General features: G+C 33.0%; 1 protein-coding gene across 4 annotated transcripts in view; it reads right to left on the reverse strand.

Moving 5' to 3' along the window:
• LOC145242147 (distal membrane arm assembly component 2-like) overlaps positions 1–19,871 on the reverse strand; it is a 102,327-nt gene extending 82,456 nt beyond the window's left edge. For all 4 annotated transcript variants that reach the window (XR_013862658.1, XR_013862656.1, XR_013862657.1 and 1 more), the window contains exons 1-3: positions 19,811–19,871; positions 2,028–2,188; positions 418–635 (exon numbers count right to left, since the gene is read on the reverse strand). Coding sequence is in view for 1 of the 4 variants with exons in the window: in XM_080105123.1 (XP_079961249.1) it covers positions 418–635; positions 2,028–2,188; positions 19,811–19,825 (394 nt within the window). In the remaining 3 variants the exon portion in view is untranslated. The remainder of the gene's footprint in view (positions 1–417; positions 636–2,027; positions 2,189–19,810) is intronic.
• Positions 19,872–20,946: the final 1,075 nt, after the last annotated feature.

A 20,946-nucleotide genomic window follows, 5' to 3' on the forward strand; every position in this document is an offset into this window, starting at 1 on the left:
TACTTTACGTGAATTTTGTAAGATGATATTTTTGTTTCATCACTTGTACGAACATCATACAGATTTTTCTTTATTTTTGTTTGTTTTTTTTTGTTTGTTTTTTTAATATAGAGGGAATTCCGAACGAGAACTGTTAGTTTTTTTCTTATAAAAAAAATTTTTTTTTTTAAATTTAAAAAGTGAATTTTGGCCCAAAAAAAAAAAAAAGAAAAAAAAAGAGAGCTCCAATCCATGAACGATTCTAGGGATTTAAGGGGAAATCCAGTTTTTCTGGATTTAAAGAAAAGCCAAATTCCGCTAAAAGGTGAACGTTTCACATCCCTGAGAAATGAAGTTATCAATAAATTAATTTCTCCAAATACAACATCTACCGCACACAAAAAGAAAAATTGTGCCTTAAAATTCAAGCGAACTCACCAAAATTTACCAGCCCTTCATACATAAGATCTGTGTTATCAGCACAGATGGCCTCGACATAAAGACCCTCCACTCGGTTTCGGGGAAGAAAGATTTTCTCATTTTCTTTCCGATGCCATTTGTCGTCATTTTCAAATTTCACAGCACCTCCTCTGGCCAGAAGGAAGTGTGAAACGGCAAGCTCAGGCCCAAGGATTCGGTGTCGGTCAGGTACGAATCTGTCAAGAATGTAAACAGTTGTGTTTTAGAAATCATTTAGAATTCAGAAAATCTCGTTTTCAAATCGGAAAAAGAAAATTTAAAAATTCCAAAAAAAAATAAATAATGGTGAAATTGTAAACTTGTCTAAACAAGATTTTTCAAAGGGGGAAACAAAAAAAAAAAAAGCATTATAAATAGTTTCCAAACTTTAAAACTAATTTCATTCTGTTTCCCAAGTTCGGCAGAAAGATTCTGGAGATCAACAAGATACACCTGAAGAAGGTCAGAGGTTACATCAACCAAAACATTGTGTGAGCAACACTCAAGATGAGACCAATAGTTTGAGTAAGCTGAATAATTCAAATAACACTAATTTCATTCTAATATTAATATGATAGCGTGTATGTTATTTATTTTCGAGTCGTTTAATTGGACTTTCTCATCTCATCTTTCAGGACGCTTCACCACTGAATCTACACGACTTCTTCAGTTCTCTCGATCTCGCATGACAGTTTGCAGGTCCTAAACACCACTTTCCAATCCTGTGTCCTGTAGCAGGTTGTCAATGTAGGCCATTTTTCTTCTACCACGAACTTCCATTTCTTGTAATAAATAACTTTATCAAGAATTCTTCATAAGTTTTGGTTTCGATTATAGCTGAAGGAACTTAAGTTATATATATATATATATATATATATATGAACAAATGATTAATAAAACATGTTAAAAAAACATCTTGAAAAAGAGTTAAAAACATATTTAATTTTAAAAACGAAGGACAAGATAAGCGGATAGTCCTTAAGACGGGAATGTGTTCCTTTTCAAACATATCTGGAGAGAATAAAAAGCTCAACCAGCTTATAAAGAAATAAAATTACAATAAGTTTACCAATATATATATATATATATATATATATATATATATATACACATTTTTTGTATAAGTTGATGCACCCAAGTCATATGGATTTTTTTTTTTTTTTTTTTAATCGCAACTTTATAATATATAAAATTTGATAGAACATTAACTCTATAATAATATGTACGAAATCTGCAAGAATCAAAATATCATATTTAAGTGTACTTTATACGACCGGGCTATGCTGGCGTCCCTGCTAGCTTACATAAATACTTTTGCAGTTTTAACAAAAGAGCTACAATAATATCAGAGTGTCTCCGTTTACGCTGAACATCTACAGAATGCCAATATCAATATATTACATATGAATGAGCCCACTGTGGAATTTTCACAGGTCCCGCTAGTTTCATTCTAATGCGTTATACACAAATTTTCTATAGTTTTTTTTTTTTTTTTTTGCTGTATGATTTTTTGCGTGTTAACTATTCTGTACCTTTACTTAAAAAGACGTTTATATCTTCCACTTATTGCTTCTCAAACCATTACTTACTTTTGATCATCACATTTGGCAAAAAAGATCCTTTTCTGAACAACACTTTTCAGTTCATCCATAGAATAATCAGCTTGCACGATTTCCTGGAACCGTTTTGACCAACTGATATTCCGCAATGACCCCCAAAAGCATGGCCTTTGGAGAACACCGATGTTTCTCTGAAAAATTATAAAAAAATTGAAAAAAATTTTTTTTTTGAAATCACAAGCAAATTTAATTTAAAGGAATAAAAAAAAATCAAATGTATTTGCACCCGAAGGCTTATTAAATTAAATTTGATTTTTGTACAGAATTTCCCCTATATTAAAAAAAAAAAAAACAAAAATAAAAATCTGTAAGATCTACATACTTGGAACCAAGCGAAAATATTATATTCCAAAAATCACCTAAATTGATCAAGCAGTTTTATTTTTGAATAAGAAAATCAAATTTTATGAGTAACCAAAGAGTAGCTGTCTTGCCCGCCATTTTGTAAAAAAAAGAAAAGGAAGATAACTCAATAATAATTCAAATAATGTTATGCCTACGAGTTCCCATTAATTACTTAAAACAGATTTTCTTTATAAAAATAACACTACTTTATCAATATACATGATTTTTGGAATATTCATTTAGTCACAGGTATGTACATACAGATTTTTCTTTTCTTTCTTTTTTTTTTAATATACATAGAATTTTGGGTAAGAACCTTAAATTTAAATTAATTCTTTGAAGACAGGAAGTCTTGTTGAAATTCACTGTGTAATATATATTGTACATGTCAAACAGTAAAAGTCAGTTAAGAAATAAAAACTTATTTATAGACTCGCAGGCCGCCCAGCATTGCCTGGTTGTAAAATATGCTTAAATATGATATTTTGATTAACGTAAATTTCATATTTATTATTATATTATATTCGACCCAATACATAGTAATGATTTAAAGAGTTAAAAAAAAAAAAAAAAAAAAAAAAAAAGACTCCTGCACCACCACCAAGAATTGAAACCAAAAGGTTTAGCTCACGATTTACTTTTTCCTTTGACATTGATGACTACTATAAAGACATGTTTGCTATAAGGCTAAAAATTAAAACATAAACCAATAGCTATTACGTTATGCATGCATATTCATAATGTCGTTCGACCTTTCACCTGGCAAATTTCATTTTTTAAATTTTCACACCGATTTTCCCAGGGCTAAAAACCAAATATAAAGTTTTGCATAGGTTCGAATACCCTATATATAGAGTTTCTTGTCTGTAGACCAAAAACTGACAGAGAAGTTTGGTAGGCAAAATTTTTTAAACAAATATAAATATTTTGTTATAGTTTATTATTTTGTAAGTATAAATCATGTAGAATATCTGCATGAATATAATTACATGCAATAGTTAACAAAGATGATCATCCCATAAGAAAACTGAAAAAACTAATAGGGAATTAATTAAAATGAATGTTTAAAAGAATATGCAAATTAGCTAGATCTTTTGCAGATGAATGCAATTCTACAACTCATATACAACAAAGCTGTATTTTCTTACTAAATAGATAGACAAACATAAAAAAGGCTTGCTTTTTTTCTGTTGTTCTTGGCCCAAATGCCAAGAAGGATGACCAACGACCCCTCTTTTTTTCCCCCCTTTTGAGTTGGCTTTGTGCCTAAGTTTTTTGTTCAAGTTTAACTTTTTTAGCCTGAATAAAAGATTTAATACCTCAAAGTGTAGTATCTGTTCTGCAGATGCTGAAATCAAAATAATATGTGGAGGCAACCCCACATATCAGACCGTTGCTCTTGAAGCAATCAGTTTTGATCAATGTAGGGGGAACCCCTGATACCAATTGTCACTACCAGTGCCCCTCCCCCGGAGGAACCGGTCCCCCCCTCCTTTATTCCTCACTCTGCATTAAAAAACAGTTTTGTGTCTAATTTGCTCTCATGGGGAAGCAAATAAATACCTAAATAGATAGAAAGATTTTTTTTTTAATATGAATATCAATACAAAAAAAAAAATGTTTATAGAGGTATAGATTGTGATATGAAAGTTGTTTTCTTTGGTATAAAAATAAGTGAGGCAGTTTTTTGTTGTTGTTGTTTTGGTTATAAAAACAAAATACTTTTTTTATATGACTTCTTAAATTTATTTACAAATGGATCAACAAATCTGAGACTTGCATGGTTGTGACGCACAAGTTTTCTGTATAAGTTGGTCTCTCCATCAGGCACTCTTCTCTCACTCACCATCAACAGTGAACATAAATAGTTCTTTGTTTACATCATACAACATCAGCGTGGTTGTGAACTGTGACCCGATTACAAATCATAGTTTTTCCTGACAATACAATTCTTTTGTGAATCAGTTTTTTTTTTTTTTGTCTACTTACCCCATGGGCAAGGAATGCTTTCATTTTGTTTATTTCTTTTTTTTCTAAAATAACTCTTTGTTCTTTTCATTCTGACCACAAATATATCTCCAGATGATTTGAGTTCAAAATCCACCTCTTACCGGATGTCATAGGAGGACATATTTTCTCTTATGATATGAAGAAATTAGGATTTATTACACAAAAGATAATATTAATTATCAAAATAATAAAACATAATAAAAATAAAATATAATAAAAATAATTAATAATTATAACAAAATAAAAATACCTAAAATATTATATAATAATATAAAATATAATAAATTAATTAATTAATTAAAAGGAAATAACAATAAAAGATTATATAAAATAATATAAAAAGTATTACTTAAAAATTTTAATGTAAAACGTTTTTATAGCGTCTCTGGAGATTTTCAAAGGGTAGAACAGAAAAAGAATCTTTTTCTGTTTCTCTAGAACATTCTCTAGCGACAAATATAAATAGCGAACGATTGCTATTTATAGTCAGTTATAATACAGCACTGGGACACATTCATAGGCGACCAGACCTTATGACTCTGGCCGAAGAAATCACAAGCAAATTCGAGTTGTTAAATAACAGATGAACTGGACAACAAGATACAGAGAAAAAATCTTTCATCAATAACTGGTAAATATAGAGTTTTTTGAATTGTATTTGACCAAAATCATTTATATCTAAAATATAAAAAAAAACATTTATTTTAATCAAAAGGGTTGGTTGGTTGGTTGTTTTTGTTTTACGGCATATCAACCTTTTCCAGGTTATTTCATGCCGAATCTAGTTATTTTGCGGAACGACTTTTAATGGAGTATATTTTTTTTTAAGTCAGATTCTATTTAACCCATAGTTTGGACCCTAACAGGTACTACCACTCCGGGTCAGAGTGGACCTGGGAGCAATAGCAATTAAAGGGTGGCTCCACACTCCCTAAGGCCTGCAAGGTGGGGGCCTCACCATCGGATATAGTTTTAGGTCATATCCAGGACCTAATCAAAAGGGAAATAATTAGAAAACAGTTATTCCCCTTTGCACTGCTATGATTGTAAACAGCTTATTAGTAATTCATTTCCTTTCTACTTTGTTTTTGTTTTTCTTTGTAATAAAATTTTTTTTCTTCAAATTATCTTTTTTTTCACTTTTTTATTTTTAATTAATGTTTGCGGTGTTCCGTTACCCCTAGACTAGGACACAAAAACTGTAACACTGGATAACATCACAGTTTCTATTAAAAGAAATGTCTCAAAGTGTATGTGTGGGTGTGGGGGAGAGGGTCATGGGGGAACTACCGAAAAGTTAGAAGCCACAAAATAAAGATATGAACTATTTTCCAATTAATATTTGTCAACAGTTTTTAGAGAAAGAATTATAATATATAATTATTATCTCTACAATTATATAAATGCAACTTTGTGTACGTGTGAGTTTGTTCCTTATAGACTCCGAAACGACTGAACAGATTTTCTTTAAAATTTACAGAACTTTAGTGTATAAGTTTGGGAGTTTTGTCTCAGAATATTACAGATAATCGAAACTGTCATTTTAATTTATCATCGGTAAAGCCATTTTTCCCAAGTCCTTGCTAAGTAGCATTACAAGCATATGCTGTATTTTCGTGGACATCGGCAATATTACATACCTAATGTGCTTCAACAAGTCATATCTTTTTTATTTGTTGGTCAATTTTTAAAAGAATTACATTGATGAAAAGAGAATAGAATAAGCATTCCAATGATGTTAATTTATTTTTGTTTTATGTTTTCAATGTTTTTTATGCTCCAAGTTAAAAATGGAAAAAAATGGTAAAAAATTATGACAGCAAAAAGGGAAACAGTTTTTTCAACGTTTACATTTCATATGTTATGTTTGGATACATATGTGCAGGGTTAAATTTGATTGGATATGGCTGAAATTTTACAGGCTATATAAACAAAGAAGTCCCCCTCTACTGGTGTTTGATTTTTCTTTTTACGACCACAGGAAGCAAAGTTACGACCGAGCAAAGTTGACGAAGAATATTTAAAAATTGATAAGATAAATCGGTATACATTATCCATTTTCATATAGATAATAGTTTCAGAATTATTTTCATGTATAATATGTAAATATTTGATAATTATTGTGTGGAAATTTCTTTAAAATGTTATCTTTTATAGAAATTCAAATCGCTTTAAGGTAAATGATGACAGCTAACCATCATTGTCAGCATATTAACGAGTTTATATTCTCTTAAAAATAGAAAACTGTCTTTTCTGCTTTCAAAACAAAAGCAAAAAAAAGTTTCATTTTTTATTCTGGGTTTGTCAATTCAAAAAAAAATTATTTTCAAGTTTTTCCAATTTGATTTTCAAACAATATTATTTTGTTGTTTTTAACGCTTGTACTAAAAGCGTTAAAAAAAAACAACAAAATGTACTTAGTACATGCGTTTATTTTTTAGTGGTAAAAAAAAAAATATAACAAATAAAAGCACTTGTGCACTTATGCTACCATGCTAAATAATAATGTTATTATTTAGAAACCCATTCTTAACATGAGGACGAAAGGGTGTTTTGTTAACTATTCTGTACTTTCATCTAACAATTAAATAAAAGATATATTGTGAAACTTGAATTTATTTTTAACTCATTGTCAAGACCATTTTTTCGAATCTGTAAAACAAACCCGTTTTTTTTTTAACTGAGGATATCTAAATAATAATAATAAAAATAATAATTAGGTGGTTCGATAAAGAATTTCATTGTGATGCATTTTGTAAATTTTTACCTTGTTTCCATCTTAACATTTTCTTTAAAATGACTACCTTTTAAGGTTTTTGAATATGCTGAAAACGAATATCGCATTTAAATTTTCCACAAATAAGTAGCTTTCCAGATATTAAGCAATGTCATTTCTATTCCTTATGTTATTGCTGGTGGCCATCTTGGTACGTATGTTTGCGCATAGTTTCTCAGGGTTAGGTTTGTGCACTTGCGCATGCCAAGATGGCCACCAGCGATAACATAAGAAATGACATTGCTTAATATCTGGAAAACTACTTATTTGCAGAAAATTTATATGCGATATTTGTTTTCAGCATACCCTAAAACCTATAAAATAATTATTTTAAATGTTAAGGTGGAAACAAAGTAAAAAATTAGTTTTGTTTCTTTGTTTATATAGTTGAATTTTCAGTAAAACAACAGAATAGAAATGGTGAAAATTATCATCAACTGGTGAATATATAGTTGTTGTTTATCAGGATTCCTGGTATCCTGGTACTGTGAAAGCTACATCGAGAATTCATGCAGAGTATGATTTATGGTTGCATCTCAGAAAATAGGGGTATATTTTGGACCAGATAGAGAGGATTTACAAAATTGAAAATTGGACTGATCCCAAAATGCATTTCTGGTCGACTATGGGAATTTCCATCTTTTACAGAAATCCAAATCTATATGAAACATTTTCTTTGATTTATTTCTGAGATTAATTCATATCTACTCAATTTTTTTTTTTTTTTGAGGGGAATAGTAAATACCGGCCATGAATGCTCTTTAGGCATTCAATGGCTACATCCCAGATTAATCTCTCCTTTGGTGAGGAGACAAGAAAATGCCTGCTCTCAATAAAGCTATATTTAAATACCACTCTAATACTTAGTTTTGTTCATAAATAGACACCCACTGTATGATACCATGCGCCAGTTTGAAAAAAAATTGAAATTTGTACATCTGAATTTATAATTCATGGCTTATGGTAAATAGATACATCAAATTTGACTGCATAATCAGAAAGAGAACACAATTTTACATAAGAGTGACAAGTTTCATGAGAATAGCTTGAAAAATAAATAAATGGTGGTGAAATTACCAAATTTCTTGAAATGTTGAGGTTTGTAATTTAGCCCACTTTTTCTAAAGAAAAATGTCCACAGAAAAGCATAAATTTGGGCACTAAAAATTCTCATAACTTTTGAACTACTAATGATTCAAACAGCTTTAAGCATCTTTTACATAGCTCTTTTCATGCAAGTTGATAAAATAAGAATTATCTAAAAAGAAAAAATCAATTTGTAATGCTATGCTAAGCAACAATGATAGAACAACGGACCGTGAAAATTCTACTATGGGTAAGTTGATAGCGGGTTTTATTTTTGTATGACGTGGTCGTTCAATAGCCGCATGTAAATTTTTTTTTTTCATTAACTGCAAAGAATTTAATAAGACTTGGAAATTTACTTTTTTTTTTTTGCATGACGTGGTCAAACCCCGCACATAAATTTCTTGATGTTTTTCTTTTTTTTGTTATCTGGAAATAAGTTTATACAAAATAATTTTATAAAAGAAACAATGGGTTCTCTAGAGTGCAATGTAGAATAACATATATTTTGGACTAAGTTACTACACGGGAGCATGTGAAGTTTCCTCCTGGACGATTTCATGGATTTCGATGACAATAAAAATATAGGAGTGTGAAATATTCGTTGATCATCATTCAATCCTGGGCAACATTGGGTCTCCCTGCTAGTAATAATATATTTGTCTTCTATGACATGTTATTTTGTTTATAAAAATGGGAAATGTGGTAGACAAGCAATAAACAAAGGTTAACAATAATGGGGAAGTCAGGATCGTGAACACAGAAGTCTGTGATCTACGTAAGCGAAACGACATTAGAAAGGAGTGAGAGAGGATTCTGCAAGAAGAATCTAGTGGAGCCTCAATAGAAGCGATCGAGCAACAACATATTTGATATGGCCAAACAAGTTTGTGATTTCAAATCTGTAACCACCTTTTTCTCTATCTCTTTCTGCCAATGAAGATCATGACTATGAGACGATCACAGCTTCACATAATTAACAAACTTCACCCTTGTCCGTTTGTCTGTCCGTACTTTTCTCAATAACTACGCCTTGGAATTTTTTCAAATTTTGCACAAACATTAAACATGATATAAGTAAAAAAGCAATTCCGGTTGTCCGCCTAGAGGTACCTTTTGGGTTAAAATGGCTAAAATTGACACTTTTGTGCTTATTAAAAACAAATTGATGCCTTGGATTTTTATAAAAACTTTCTGAAAAGTTGTAACTAACTGATTTCTATATAATTTTGTTTGTCTATACTTCGCGATAACTCTTGGGTATACCCCAGGGGTTCTTTTAGGACTAATAAAAACACTCCATTTTTGGGACTATTTTACCATATTTGTCCAAAACTTTCTGTGTATGTCTATTTAGCAGTTTTGCATGGTGCTGAACTCAAATTTAAATATGTTAAGGCCTTGGGGGCTTTTGGGACTAAATAGGGGTGGAGGCAAATAAAGGACTTAGTCATTTCTTTTTTTGCATGGTGCAGAAGTCAAATTTACATATGTTATGGCCTAAAATTGCACCGTTTTTTTTTTTCATTTTCACCAGGATTTGATGTCCCGTAGGGATTTTGGGGGCTAAATGGGGGTGGAGGGCAAATGCTGAACTTAGTCATTTTTTTTTATGCCTCGTTCACTGTGCACTCACGGGAGACCATGCATGCTTCACTTGTTTAAAGTAGTTTGGCCTCCAAAAATTATATTTTACTCTTTTAAAAACATAATGCACAGACTAAGGAAGGAACAAGCAGAATATTATATAGAAAGGAAAGACTGAGATTAGCAACAACACGTCTGTGAGAGAGAGGTTGCAGAGAAGAAGAAATTGTGGAGCTAATCAAACTAAATATCCGTTTCTGCATCTTATCAAGAATCTTCAAATAGGACAAAGATTCACCAGCCCAAATATGACAACAATCCTCCATACATGGTCTGATAGTAGATTTGTAAAGATCGACAATAGACTCAAATGTGAGAATGCATTTAGAGCAATAAAGCAAACCGGTTCTATGAGAAACTGTGAGTTACTTCCTTGTTCATCTCTTGTTCTGGCTGTGTCAGTTTTGTTGAGCAAGAGATATTTAGTGAAGAGAAACTACATAACAAATTAGAAATATGTATGGTCTGGATTTTTGACCACAAAGAATTTGATTTCTTATTGGAAAAATTAGTGTCTCTACATGAAACCATAGTCCGCAGTTTATATAGTTGATTGTTTAAGTGTTACAAGGTCAGTTGAGTTTCGTATGCCTCTCAGAGAAAAATCGGCTTTAGGGTTCCTAGTTAATGGATTGTCTTTTATATTTCGATTTTAATCTTCATAACTGGATATAAACAATTCTATTTTAACCAAGAAAAGCGCATTTTATGAGTAAGCAAAAAAGCAATCTTAAAAAAATAAGGGCAGCCACAACAATTCAAACTTGTGAGATCAGCCCTGTAATGCTAACAAGATGGTTGTATGCTCAATCTGTTAAGTCCAAAGTAGCTGAGCAGCGGCTTGGTTCCCACCAGTTTTGGCAAATAGCAAACAGAATTCTGAACAGAAGTGTGCGCTCCATTCCAACTATCATCAATGGACCCGAGGTAATCTCGTCAGCATCAGACAAAGCCAAACTCTTTGTCATGAACTTTGCAGCTAATTCTACCTTTTGCGATCAAGGCCGCCAACCCCCAATATTTCCTCCTGTATCTGAAAACACACTATGTGATATACGTATATCTGTACGTGATGTTGCCAAGCTAATCAAAAACCTTGATTCCAGTAAAGCAACTGGCCCGGACGGTATTCCAATTAAAGTACTCAAAAAACTTCAACCTGAACTAGCGCCTATACTTACAAAACTATTTAAACGTTGTCTTAAGGAGAATAGTTTCCCATCTCCCTGGAAAATTTCATCTGTATGCCCTGTATTTAAGAATTCAGGTGATCGCTCATCCCCCTCTCAGTACAGGCCAATAAGTCTCCTGTGCGTCATGAGTAAGTTGCTGGAATCTGTGTTAAATACAGAAGTAATCAACCATCTCAACAAAAATAACCTTCTTAGTGACACTCAATATGGTTTCCGTTCTGCTAGATCTACAGCAGATGTGCTTACAGTTATATCTCATAGGATTAGCAAATCTCTCGACGGAGGCAACCTTTCTAGGGCAATTGCTCTTGACATATCTAAGGCCTTTGATAGGGTATGGCATAAAGGTTTACTTCATAAGATCTCTAGCTATGGTATAGCTGGAAATGTCTTCTCAATTATTAAATCATTTCTTTCTGATAGGTTCATAAGAGTAGTAGTTGAGGGGCAAAAATCAGAAGCCCACAGTATTAATGCCGGTGTCCCTCAGGGGTCCATCCTGGGCCCAACTCTTTTCCTGATCTACATTAATGATCTTCCAAATCACATCCTTACATCATTTGTAGACATTTATGCTGACGACACTACCATTTATGGTAGCACATCTAAGACAGTAAACGACCAAGTTCTCTCCAATTCTCTCTCCTCTGATCTTGAGCATGTAGTACAATGGGGAAAGGAGTGGCTGGTTACTTTTAATGCATCTAAAACCAAGCTTCTCTCTTTACATCATCAACATTCTGATCCACATCTGGCATCAATTGAAATGAATGGCTCTTGTCTTCAGGAGGCCTCAAGTTTTGACAAGCTTCTGGGCTTGACCATTACTCCTAATCTTAAATGGAACACGTACATCAAATCTGTTGCCAAGGCCGCTGGAAAAATGGTGGGATCTTTCTATCGATCCAGTAGATATCTCACTGCTGATGCTATTCTCTATCTATATAAGAACCAGGTACATCCAAGGATGGAATACTGTTGCCACATCTGGGCAGGAGCTGCTAGAAAGGACTTGTCCTGCCTTGATAGAGTTCAAAATAGACTTCATAGCCTCGTAGATGTCCTTTTCTCTTCCCTGCAACCTCTATCTCACAGAAGAGATGTTGCGAGTTTGTCTCTGATGTATCGTTATTTTCATCGAAAGTGTTAGACTGAGCTTCAATCTATGGTCCCCCCTCGCAAAACTTTCACAAGAAACACTCGTCTAGCTGTAAACACTATCAATAATTCCCCCCACTCTTTATCTGTGCCTAAACCTAAACGTAGATTCCATGAACAAAGCTTTTTTCTTAGAACTACACGCCTGTGGAATTGTCTTCCGTTTTCCTGCTTTCCGGCTGACTACAATATGGTTGTCTTCAAGTCTAACGTAAATAAGTTCTTGATGAGCCATTCCATATAAGTTATCAAATTTAACAAATTTTCATTACTAATGATTATTATATTGTCCAATTTCTACTGTACACTCTTTAACCCTTATCCTTGAGTGCCCTCTTGGCCTTGATAATGAGTTGATACCTATGAAAAAAAAAAAAAAAAAAGTCCAATGTGAACAAGTTCTAATTGAATCGTCCCCCTAAGTAATCCAAGTTACAAAATTCCCACTGTTTACTATGCTAAAATCACAATGACTAATGTATACCTATTAACCCTTATCCTCGAGTGGTCTCTGGGCCTTGATAAGTTGTGACACCCTTGTATAAAAAAAAAAAAAAAAAAAAATTTCACATTAATCGCTCACAAGCGTTTAAAATGATTTTCTTTATTAAATAATACTTGATCAATTTATGTGATTTTTGGAATGACCTTTTCGTTCCGTGACGGACATGTATATGAAAAATTTTTCTGGTTAGATAAAAAAAAAAAAAAAAAAAAAAAAAAAAAAAATTTAATTTCATACATATAGGTTGGAACTGTGGACTTGTACGATTTTTTTCATGACGAGGTGATTTTTAAGACACACCAATAGTTATCTCCCTTTGATCTTGTCCACATTTATCAAATGTCGAAAAAGTTTATTTTTATTCTTAAAAAATAAATAAATAATAATTAGACAATAAAAATCTTAGCTTAAAGTAAACATTTGTTGTTTTTTTTTTGTTTCTTTCGATAACGTATTCCATTTTCTCCCTGCAAATTCGATTAAGCACACAGTTACACCAAAAGCAGTCGTAAACTTCTTGACCTTGTTAAAAAGAAAACAAAGTCAAATTACTTGTAAACACACGCACACATGTAAATAGTCATCGACAGACGGCTGTTTCTCACCACTCATCAGTATAGCTAAAACATAGCAAGCATATAACCCCCACGAATATATGTTCGTGCCTGCCTCGAGGAAAATGTTATGAAAATGTTATAATGAAAAAAAAAAAAATTGTTTTAAATTAAATGTGTTATTAGGTTTTTTTTTTTTTTTTTTTTTTTTTTTTTTTTTTTTTTTTTTTTTAGGTGAGGATTGATAACCTGGATTATTTGGACTACTATTCTCATCTCGATCGTTATATTCGCAACGTTTCAGCAGATATAATCACCGACCTTCTTCAGGTGAATCTTTCCGGACTTGGGAACGGCGGTAAAGGTGTTCCCATTATCAAGCATAGCCTAATGGTAAGCAGCATAGGTTAACAGTCAATTCTAAGTAACAGACTTCTGAAGGTTCAATCCTTACTGCAGGCGATAACAAAGAAAAGAATAATAATTAACACTTCACGACTGACGGAATAAGAACAATCTACTTCCATGGATTAAATAAAGAATTCAGTTCAAATTCTGTACAAGTTGCTAAACTTGATTAGAGAAGGTTTCCAGGTTCGAAAAGATAAACCAAAGAAGATCGGAGATTACATCGGCCGAAATGTTATGCGTATTGCAATCAGGAGGTGCGAATAATCCAAATACAGTGCGTTCATAAATTAAGTCGCCTATAACTTTGGCATTAAAAAGATTTTCTTAAAAAAAAAATGTTTTAAATGAAAACTAACGTAAACCTTACTATTAATAAATAGTAATAATAAATTATTTTGTTTGATATTTTTTAAGATACAGTCGACAGATCGATTTTTTTAAATATGTTGTTTTAAACAAAAACAATAATATGTACTTAATTGAAACATATCCAAAAATTACGAAAAATCATCAACTAGAAATTTATTTCTAATTTAAAGTAATTTTTACGGAAAATTGAGTAACATCGCATTTTTCTTAGGCTTTATAAAGTATGCAGTAGGGGCACCATATGCAGGGGACGTAACTCCGAAAATAATATTTTAGATTATTTGTGTCATGGCTGGAATATTTGTTGTCTTTTTGTTTGTTTGTTTTAAAACATAATAGCAGTTGTTCTACTTTATGAATTTTCATAATTATCGTGTCGAAAATAAATTAAATACATAATGTTTTTGCTTAAAACGATATATTTAAGAAATCGATTTGTGGACTAACAGGCACCATTATTTTAAACGAAATGCAATTAAGTCATTATTAATTAATTACTAATCATTTTTATTTTGGTTCACTTGTGACCTATTTGCGTAAAAAAAAGAAGGGGGTTTAGTTGCCGTAAATATTTGTTGTGAACAAAATAATTAGTGGCATTCTGCTTGCTTTTTTTTTTTTTGCTTCTTTTTTTTCCAGAAAATAAGATCTTAGATTGGGGGGGGGGCACAACCGTCATATTAAAGAACCCACTTTTAAGTTAATAGCTTGAATTAAAGTAGTGTGGGAGCCTTTTCTAGTCTCACACAAAAACACGCGTTCACAGCTCAAGCCATATTTCTTGTCACAAACATACGTGCACATGTACACACAAGTAGATGTATTCAAGTTCGCATACATACACTCACATTCACGTGTATACACACACACACACACACACACACGCTAACGTACACACATGTACGCGCACATGGGCAACATCACTTCCCCTTTCAAAGGAAATCCACATATGCGCAAAAGACCACCGGAAACAACTATAAAAGCAAGAAACAAGCTGTTTCCAACCCTTTTCAATTTGGCTTCCGAGCTGAGAGGTTCAACGAACCATTCGCCTCTTTCGGGGTGCACGCACTCGCGCATGTCACGTCCCCTGCTACTGTATGTGTGGGGGCAAGAGTTAACAGACAGTACGTACACCTTACACGTTTTCTATCTCCATGGCCTGGATTGACTTTTTCTCATTTTCTCTCTCTCTATATACTACAATAGACTTTCCTTCTCACCAGCTAACAGTGAGAGACGCACACCAAACTGGATTGACTTTCTCTCTTTCTCTCTACGACAATAGACTTTCCTTCTCACCAGTAAACAACGAGAGACGCGAGCCAAACTAAACGCGTGCTGTACCCTTTTCATTCATGTGTTTCTTCATGAAATAAATTCTAATAACTCAAATAAACGCGTTGTTCATTTCAAATAAACGCATTGTTCATTTCTTCCTCAAAGCAATTCATTTTTCCTTTCTCAATGCAATTCATTTCTCCTATTTTATACGACCGGGGGATATATATAATATATCCACCAGTCCACTACAAATTGGCGACACCCGAACGCGAGATGAACACGCATTTCCTTCTATACACTAGACCGCTACAGTAGCATCAGCCTCTTATTCCTTGGGGGGGGGGGGGGCTTTCTGCCATTGATTAGTTTAGGGTAAAACAACAGCTACCAAGAGAGAAGGAGGCCAGTGAACACGACAGCGTCACGTCAATGCCAAATCGACTTGTAGGTAAAGGGTTCCTAAAGTTTCCTGTGTTCAACCGTGACCATCGTCGGTAGCCACGGTTCAACCACGTGGTCACGCTAATAGGCATAAAAAAATATGGCTGGTTGTGGTAAAACTGGGTTAAAATGGCCAAACTTTTTAGCTTTGTCTTTCTTTTGACATTTGATAACTTCCCCAAATCTGCATACAGGAAGGTGAAAATGTATTCAAAATAGCAAATGAACTATCAGCATTCAGTCAAATAAAAATAATGCATGGCAATGTTCTCGATAATACTAAAAAGAACCAAGTTTTATGAGGTATCTTACGTATTCTTGATGGTTGTACCGCGCTATTTTTTTAAATAGTATTTTCAAGTTAAATTCAAGTTTTACGATATCTTTTTTTTTTCTTTATTATTAAACTGTTAGGTGAAAGTAGAGAACACTTACAAAACACCCTCCTCATGTTAAAAATGGGTTTCTAAATAATAACGTTATTATTTCAGCACGGTGAAATAAATGCATAAGTACTCACTCATATTTTTACTTCTGTCCCATCGCCGTTCCGTTGCATTCCCATGCCTGTTTTACAAGTATTTTAATGGAATGTGCTACTGCTCTGACGAACTCTTAGCAGTTGTGCCCCCTCAACTAAACAGACAAGCAGCAAAATCCCACTCCTTCACCAGAGAAGAAAATGCCGGAAAATTTTCTACTCTAATAGTTTCTTCCCTCGAACTGCTAGACTTTGTAATTCCTTCCTTGTTTCCCGCTTCCCTGACTGTACTAACCTGCACACATTTAAATGTGATGCGAACAAACATCTTACTGCTTAAATTCCTAGTCTTCTTGTGGATATGGTTCCATATAGTACCCCCTTACGTTTAAGAGGCAATATGCTCTGTTTGTGGGTGAACATATATATATATATACAAAATCTTTCGTGACTGAGACAATTTTTCTTTTTTGTTCCTATCCAGAGTGTCCCCTTTTTTGGGGAGCTGGATTTTCCCCACATTAAAAACCGAGCCTGTGTCTAACTCTATCCTCGTGGGGAGGCAGGCAAATAAGAACATTTAAGTAACGCTACACATTCATGAGTACGTTTCAGTCAACTCGTTATAACTAAAGTTCACAGAAGACAAGAATTTCTTCAATATCCATTATGGATGTTTGTAAAAACATCTCCCGATGATGTCTCTAGTTAGGTATAACTAGTTGACTGAAACATACTCATGAATGTGTAGTAGGCACCGCCAAAAATGGCCGCAAAATCAAGTTGTTGTTTTTTAAAACTAAATTACATTTATTAAAATCCATTATTTCTGAGTAACTTTGTTTTTTCCAGAAAGATAAAACCCTGAATTTTATCATATAGAAAACAGAATAATGTAAAACTTTTTCTACTATTTTTAATTCAATTTTAAATGTTAAATTTTCCCAAAAAGTTAACAATTGACATTTTTTGTCTTGCACAAAAAACGTACTTAAATATTTAAAAAAAGGGTTTTTGAAATAATTTATTTATTTATTTATTTATTTATTGTCTAACTAAGATTTAGGATGGTTTTCTAAGAGAATATGCAAAAATATTATAATATAAGTACCTGAATTTCAAATAATTCCACTTATTCATATAGGTAACCAAATATTTCGCGTCGACGTAGAGTTCAGATCGACTGTTTACGTTTTCTTTTGATAAGAAGAAAACTATGGAAGACCAAACAGGCCAAAAAAACTTATTTTTCAGTGACGAAAATTTCAATGTATTATTAAGCTGAGGCTGGCCAGTACCAGATGGGTGACCATTTGTATGAGTTTGGTTTTTAATGTGTATGTGTGTGGGGGCCAGGCTCCCCAAAATGGGGGGAGGGCAATTTAAAGCAGAATAAAAAAAAATTATTTCAGCGCGTTTGGTCCACCGTAGTCGAAAGGCGGCAAACGTTTTCAAACGAGATCGAAAAAAATGATGCTATTTTTAACATAAAGGGCACAATATTTATCGAATTTTTTTTTTTGTATCGATTATTCAAAGCATGCTCTGTGTAATAATGGTCATGCATTATTCGGCTCGCTAAAAAAAAATTGTTAATTTATTTATCAAAAATTTTAAAATGGCTTTTTTCGTATAAATATTCAAATTTTTTTTTTTTGTTTTGCTTAACTTTTAAATTAATTATTTTACTTAACATATTCACCGAATTTCACACTTCAAAACTCAAAAGCGGGATAATTAAACACAATCGAAGTTCTGATATTCAGACGTCAAAATAAGGTATGCAAACAATTTTTTTTTTTTTTTTTTTTTAATCTATAATTCTGTCCCTTATAACAACATAATATGTTTTGTTCAGTTTCAGATGATTATTTTAAGCATATTTGTTCCCACTTCAAAACAAGGGGGGGGGTTTGTAAGCAAAAAAAAAAATATATATATATAAATATCGTTTATGAAAAATAAGTACACTGTTATAAAGTTCATTCTTCTCCTAATAATCGTTGAAAATTTCGTATTGATCGGATAATTACCTGATTTTTGGTAGATTTTTAAAAAGACGGTCCGTCAAAAAGTACTGACCTGCCCCCCCCCCCCCCCCCCAGTTTTGGCGGTGCCTAATGTGTAGCATTAGCAATACCTAAAGTATATCTTGCGGGTTTGTATTACCGTACATATAGAGTCGAAAAAGTTGTCAAAGAACAAATATATAACAAACAAATGTTATCAAAGGCAAGGTAAGTTACTTTTCTACCTACCTGGATATGTTTTAGTGTTTTTATTTAATGTAACATGTTTATTCAGCTCGAAAAACATACAGTGTCTACAGATTTATTGTTTTTCGAATCCATGTATAGTAATACAAACCCCATAGTTTTTTTTTCCGGAAGTTTAATTTTTTTGTTATTTATTTCTAACTTCGGCCATAGTTTAAAATACTGATTTCTCCCTTGCATTTTAACCGCAGGTGCGTGAAATAAAATGGCGTCTCCAGTTTCAGCGATAAAGTGTAGAAGTACCGTTTTGGTTTTCGAATATTTTTGTGTTCGGAAAAAAAAAATCTTGTTTGATCAAGAAGAAATTGGAGTTATATCCCCCCCCTAATAATGGCGCTCACCCGAATATTGTAGAAGGGCCAAATTTTAAGTAAAGAAAATGCAAATAAGACTTTATGATGCCACGGAACGAAAACGGCATATTCCCAAAATCACGTAATTTGATCAAGTAGGTTGTTTTATTCAAAGTCAAATTTTACGACTAACTGAATGAAGGAAATGCTGGGTGCCTTGTTTTAAAATTTTGCCAAAATTCAAGGGCGACAATTTAATTCGACTACAGATTTTGCTTGTATTCAAAACAATGAAAACTTTTTAATCGCCTAAAAATCGTAAAAACTGATTTTCTTAGGAAAAAAACAAAACAAAAAACTACTTGATCATTTTTTTGTAAATAAACGCAAGTCTAAATTAGTTGTAAATTAGTAATTTTAGGTATTTGTTACTGTAACCAAGAGAACAAAAAAGAGGCGAAAACATTAGGCCAAGATCAAAGTGTAGTATCTGTTCTTCAGATGCGGCATTGCGGCACTTCCATTTCTCGTTCTCTTTCAGTGGAGGAGAAATCCTTCACGACCGAGACAATTTTTATTTTTGAACCTTTTCTCCACGTTAAAAAACGACCCTGGTGTCTAACTCTGTCCCGTGGGGAGGCATTGTAAATAGGTACAACCATGTAATAAATTCTCGATCTTTTTAAGACGTAATCGGTCAAAGCAAATAAAGCTAGTGTAACGAACGTCTTTCCGATAAAAGTACATGGCATGGGTCGGGAAACTACACGATTACCGAAATATAATGTACTACAAATCAAGAAAGCATATTCTACGAAGGTACCGTTAAATTATTTGACAATATATTATGAACTGCAAAAGGAATTTTATTTGTACGAAAATGTACGATAAAAACCGTAAAATTCATACAAATAAAATACATACCAGCAAGGAAGCCATGGGTCGAGCAAAGAAAAAAAAAAAAAAACACCGGAAACGGTGTCAGCACAAAATAATACCTTATTTTAATTTGTTCCGTCAATGGAGATAAATTTTCGGTGTTCGGCATAATCTATACAAATAAAACAGTAGATGTATGTGTGTGTGTGTGTATTCGTATTCGTGCGTGAAAATATTTAACGGATAGACTCTTAACCTACTGGTCACATAACACTGAAATTATCGGGAAATAGTAATCATACACCAAGGATGGTTTAACGAGTAACATCTTTGTTTAGATGGATGAATGACGCGTACAGAAATATGTCGGCAAGTTGAAATGCAAAATGTTCATTTCAGCTTGCTGACACATTTCTATTACTTTTACGCATGTGCAAATTCATTCATAACTGGAAGTGGTTTAGTTTTAAATCTTTCTTATCTATCTGTCGACAGCTCAAACAGTAGGGAACGCAGCATTCCAACAATTACGAACAATGATTCAGTAGAAAAATAATAACAATTAAAAATAAAATTTATCGAATTAAGTTTTGTTGTATGTTTTAATGTAGAAGAGTTGTGCGACCAACTCACTATGTCAAACAAGGGAGATAAACCTTGATTTAATTTGACTTAAATTAAAGGTTCACCGTTTTTAAACACCATGTGGATGATTTTTTCTTAAAAATACTTTTAGCATATCTTATCATAGCCCCGACGCGGCGGCGTTGAATCTACTCAAAACAGAGTAAATGGCGCGCTGCCTCAGCTGTAAGACCCAGTTGCGCGCGTGGATGTATAAACATCGTTTTAGCTGTGCGTACATTTCCCTTTCTCCATCCACGCAAATTCGGTGGGCTATAAGTGAAACTTCACCCATTCACGCGGACGTCGTAAGAAGCATCTCACATCATAAGAATGTTATTCTTTTCATCCAATTGGATTACAAGGAAGACAAATTTTAAAAAATGATTTTTCTGAAGGTCTTTGCGGAGCAGGTTGGAAATGTATAAAAAGGGCATTTTTGCGGCCAAACGAATGAGTCGAACACAAGTCAGCATGCTGCAACATCATCATCGACTTTGTCTGCGCCGACTTGAAACACACGCACGCTCGATAGTTAAGAAGAAAGAGACTTTCAA

The sequence above is a fragment of the Euprymna scolopes genome, chromosome 21 (genome assembly GCF_053919585.1).
Source record: "Euprymna scolopes isolate OS-2025 chromosome 21, ASM5391958v1, whole genome shotgun sequence".
Lineage (NCBI taxonomy): Eukaryota > Metazoa > Mollusca > Cephalopoda > Sepiida > Sepiolidae > Euprymna > Euprymna scolopes.